This window comes from Microtus ochrogaster, unplaced genomic scaffold (genome assembly GCF_000317375.1).
Source record: "Microtus ochrogaster isolate Prairie Vole_2 unplaced genomic scaffold, MicOch1.0 UNK47, whole genome shotgun sequence".
Classification (NCBI taxonomy): Eukaryota; Metazoa; Chordata; class Mammalia; order Rodentia; family Cricetidae; genus Microtus; species Microtus ochrogaster.
In genome coordinates, this window is record NW_004949145.1 from 2,575,367 (window position 1) to 2,579,965 (window position 4,599).

Genomic DNA, 4,599 nt, shown 5'->3' on the forward strand with positions numbered 1-4,599 from the left:
AGAGAAACTGAAAACAGGTGTGGGCTTTTGAAGCCTTAAAGCCCACCCCAAGTGATATACCTCGAGCCACGAGGCCATCCATACCTGTTAAACTTTCCCAGTTTCTTCAAATAAGGAACAGACATTCAAATATACGAATCTGTGGAGGGAGCATTATCATTCAAACAGTTTCACTTATGTTCACACAAACTCTTACACTTGAATGCTTATAACTGCATCATTTATACCAGCCCCAAAGTGGAAGCAAGTTAAATGCCTATCTGTTGAGATATGGTCCAATTCTATGAAGTCTTTGGGTACTAACCATGGCTGTTTGATCTCAGTAGTAGGGCAATGCATGTTAGATGAGAGAACTTTAGAGAACTCAGTTATCTCAGAAGGGGTCTGGAGAGTGGGGCCACTTGGGATGAACTGTTATTATTCTATTTCCTTATAACATTCCTGCTTATAACTCTTAGAATCCCCCAGGAGATCTTCTATCTTACCCTCAACTAAGGTATCTACAACTGGTAAGTAGGCATTTAAAGCTTAATGCAAAAGGAGCATGAGGATGGGTTTTTGTTTCCCATCAGCAGAATTTATAGACATTTTTCTTTGATTTAGAATTTTATGTAGCTAGTCTAACCTTAATCCCACTCTCTGGCAGAGGATGACCTTGAACTTCTGTTTCTCTTGCTTCCAACCCTTGAGTCCTGGGAGTGAAGGCATGTGCCATTATGCTCCGTTTATGTGGTGCTGCTTATGAAACTCAGGGCTTAATGTGTGCTAGGCAAAGCACTTAACCAGCTGAGTTATCTTTCTGACCCCCATATATATTTTTATTTTTTTTGTGGCAGAGTCCCACTATGTAACCCTGACTGGCTTCAAAGTTGCTATGTGGACCAAGGTGGCCCCAGATTCACAGATTTATAGGCCTCTGCTTCTCAAGAGCTGGGATTAAAGATGGGCACTACCACAACAGGCCCACATTTATGTTTTATATACACATTATATATAGCCTAAAGGCAATTTTACATAATACTTTTTTATTTAAAAATTGTATATACAGTATGTTATGATCATGCTCTTTTGTCTCCCCAATTCCTCTGGGTTTTGATTGCAATCTGTCCTATGAAGATTAGGTATGTATTTTCCTCACTTGTGGCATCATGTCAGTGCTTGAAAATGTCAAATTTTGTAGTATTTCATATTTTGGATTTCCAGATTAGCAATGCTGAACCTGTACTATTATGTATAAGTCAACCCATTGTATTATAGTATTGATTCCACTTGATAGATGATAAAATCAACTCACAGATGTTGAGATACTTTTCGGAGGTTCCTTATATAATAAGTGCTGTACAGGGAAGTCAAATCTGGGCAGCCTGACTCTATGGTTTATGTTCTTGTTAAATGTCATGGATTTCTGCCTCACAAGCACATGAGAACACATGTTTATATCCAACAGCGGCAATGCTTCCACTTCTTTATACTTCCATTCTTAAAGAAGTCTATGAATATCACTGTCTCTCCAGAGGAGTGAAGTCCTCCATTTGGTAAATGGTCCTGTCTATACCCACTTCACTTGTATCCCATCTCTTCATTCAGAGATTTTCCCTGTACATGGAATATGTAGAAATGTTATCTCAGGACCTGGTGCATAAAACATCAAGGGAAGTAGAATATTAGCATATAGAATTCAGAAATGATCAAGAAGGTTAAATGGGAAGGGTGAAAATTTCCCAATAGTCAAGTAAGGACATTCCCACTCTCCCTATTCTCTTAGAGTTTTCTTCTCTTATAAGCCATCAATATAACCAGGTGTTGATTGTCTGAGGAGGGATCATACTGGGATTCTAGGAATGGATTGATGAGAACATCACTCGATAGAGAACTGGACTTCTTCAGTTCTGACTCTTGATGGGGGATGGAAGGACCCTATGGGATGAACATCATAGCTGATGGAAAATAATAGAATCTCAATCAGGGATATGGAGTTAGTCCTGGAGAAGAGCCTTTTTAGCGTCATTTTTAACTTTCTTCTTTTGTTTAGGGTTTTCCCACCAGCACTATGGCAATGGGAATCTGGTCCGGATATGCCTTGGTGCCATGATTATAATATTTCTGGTGGGGCTTCTGGCAGAGGATTGGCACAGTCGGAAGAAACGTCCACCACCCAGAATCAGAGCTGTGCAAAGACCACTCCCACCCCTCCCACTGGCCTAGAAATAACATGACTTGTAGGATAGAGGTTGATCGGATGATCATAACCATGGGTACCACCATTAGAACCTCAGACATGGATATAATCAAAAATGGGGAGGTTTTATAAAGAATGTGTGTGGAGAATGACTCAGTTAACAAGGTAGGATGGAGGGCCATACACCTTCTTGGTGTTCAATCAAACAGTGGAGCCAATGTCTTCTTTGCTCTAAGAATTTGTTATGTTATGGGAAAATCTAGGGAAGGTCTATCTTTTTTATATCTTGCACATTGTAGACCTCATAATAGACCTTTGTAATAGCATTTCTTCAACTTTATCTAACATGGATTCTAGATTGATTTATCTATCTTATACAACTGACCTATTCCATCCTTTATATTTATGGTTGTGAGCCTAGCCTTTAATGGCTGAGCCATCTCTCCAGCCCCTATTCCATCCTTTATATATCCAGTGTTCTCTGGCAGTCTGTGTTTCTCTATGGTAGTCCATAGATTTAGTCTTTACCCTAATCTCATCTTAAGTCACAGTTGGATAAATCTTTTACGTTTTAGAATAGAAACCTGTTCTCCAGAAAGTAGGCTAGCATGTTACTTTTTATTAATATATAATAATCTATATGATTTCCTTTTGTTTATAGCAGATATATTTCAAGACTCTAAATGGATACCAAATCCTGTACACATCATGTTTTTCCTATATATATTACTACATTCTGAGACCATTAAATAAGAGGTGTGTGATCAGGATCTCTGTGACAGTTGATCTGTTAAACAATATGGCTATGATATCCTCATGAGAAGGCAGGCACCTTCTTTGAATACACCTCCCAAAGTTTGATTAACCCTGGAATGTGATGGTGTAGGATGGCATGCGAGTGTATCCTGCTACACACAATTTAAATAGTATAATTTGTCTATTTTTAGAATTTCTCCACTTAATATTTTCAACTAAGGTTGATCACATGTGATGGAAACCATATAAAGCAAAACCATACATCAGGAGACACTCCCTCCAACAACAACATCAACAAAATAAACCACATCTATGGCTCTCTTCATATTAGAAAGAATCCTAACCTTATCTGAAAGGCTAGAATAGTTAAATCCAGACAGACTGGAAATAATTATTTCTGGAAGCTGAGAAGGGTAGTGGAAGGGAGTGCTGGAATTATTAATTAATGAGTTTAGGACAATAAATTTTTAGTGCCATTGTTTTGGAATTAGAGGTGATGGTTTCCCCACGTTGTCAGTGTGCTAAGAGCCATGAAATGTTTCACTTAAAAAATCCAGTAAGGCAGCTGAGCAAAGTAGGGAGCGTCTATAATCCCAGTACTTGGGAGGAGAGGTAGGAAGCCCTTGAGTTCAAGACCAGCTTGCACTAATATGAGTCCCTGTCTCTGAAACAGATGCAGTCTTGTGACCTCAGACAACCATAATGCACTGCGTATTAAAAGAGCACAGAATGATTTTAAATGTTGTCAACATAAAAGATATATTATTAAATGTACATATGTACACCTCATAAAATGCGAATTTTTTCTTTATGTTTGTCAAATGTTGATTTAGAAAGAGAATAATTTATATTGTATGACTTCTACACCCAAAAATATTAAAAGAAAAATCTTTCTCTTTGTGGGGTTATATTGGAAATGTTTACCACTTGGCTGTTATCAAGTCCTGACATCCGACTAATAGCTGGTACCTTCCTGGAAACTGAAACTTTTATTTTGTTGGTATTTTCAGTCTTCAGATTATAGTATGTGTGTCACTTAGGGGCAATGGAAAGGGTGTCTGGCTAGTTATTAATGGATATATATATATATATGGAAAACTTTTGGGCTTGTTTGCATATTTATTTTGTGGTGTTTTAGTTGAAACTTGAGACTTCCCACATGTTAGGCACATATTCTACCACTGAATTATGGCTTTCTGCCCTAGAATTGTTAAAGTAGGTTGATCTATATATTTATAATAAGATAAATTGATGAGAACACATCTTTTATGGGGTTTATTCTGTTAGTAAGGAGAATTAAGGACAGAAAAATCCTTAAAAATTAGCTTCTAAAAGAGTTTTGAAAAAAGATTTGTTTTAAAATCAAGTGTTGTGTCTCATAGACTCCCAAGGTTAGGGCTTCAGTCATTCCCACCTGAGTAGCCAGTCCCTCCACCTAGAGGCAGGAAGTTGACCTGGCTCAAGCAGCTTCTGAGGGCCATGTCTAGGTCCATGGTCCAGCTACAGCTGGGGTCTGTGTGGCTGTCTGTGTCACATCATGAGGTCTTAGGAACCATGCAAGATGAAATCAGAGGGCCATGTTGACATGGCTATGCCCCTTGCAGGCTCTGGGAAGGCTGGACTTGCCTCTCACTGGACACTACAGCAAGAGAGTTGGTCCCTGC

The 4,599-nt window shown here is 38.6% G+C and overlaps 1 protein-coding gene across 1 annotated transcript in view; it reads left to right on the top strand.

Moving 5' to 3' along the window:
• The window catches only part of LOC101995125 (platelet glycoprotein VI), a 16,259-nt gene extending 14,054 nt beyond the window's left edge, over positions 1-2,205 (top strand). The window contains 3 exon segments of the mRNA XM_005369377.1: positions 459-509; positions 1,335-1,535; positions 2,033-2,205. Of these exon segments, the coding sequence (XP_005369434.1) occupies positions 459-509; positions 1,335-1,535; positions 2,033-2,205 (425 nt within the window).
• The last annotated feature ends 2,394 nt before the right edge of the window (positions 2,206-4,599 follow it).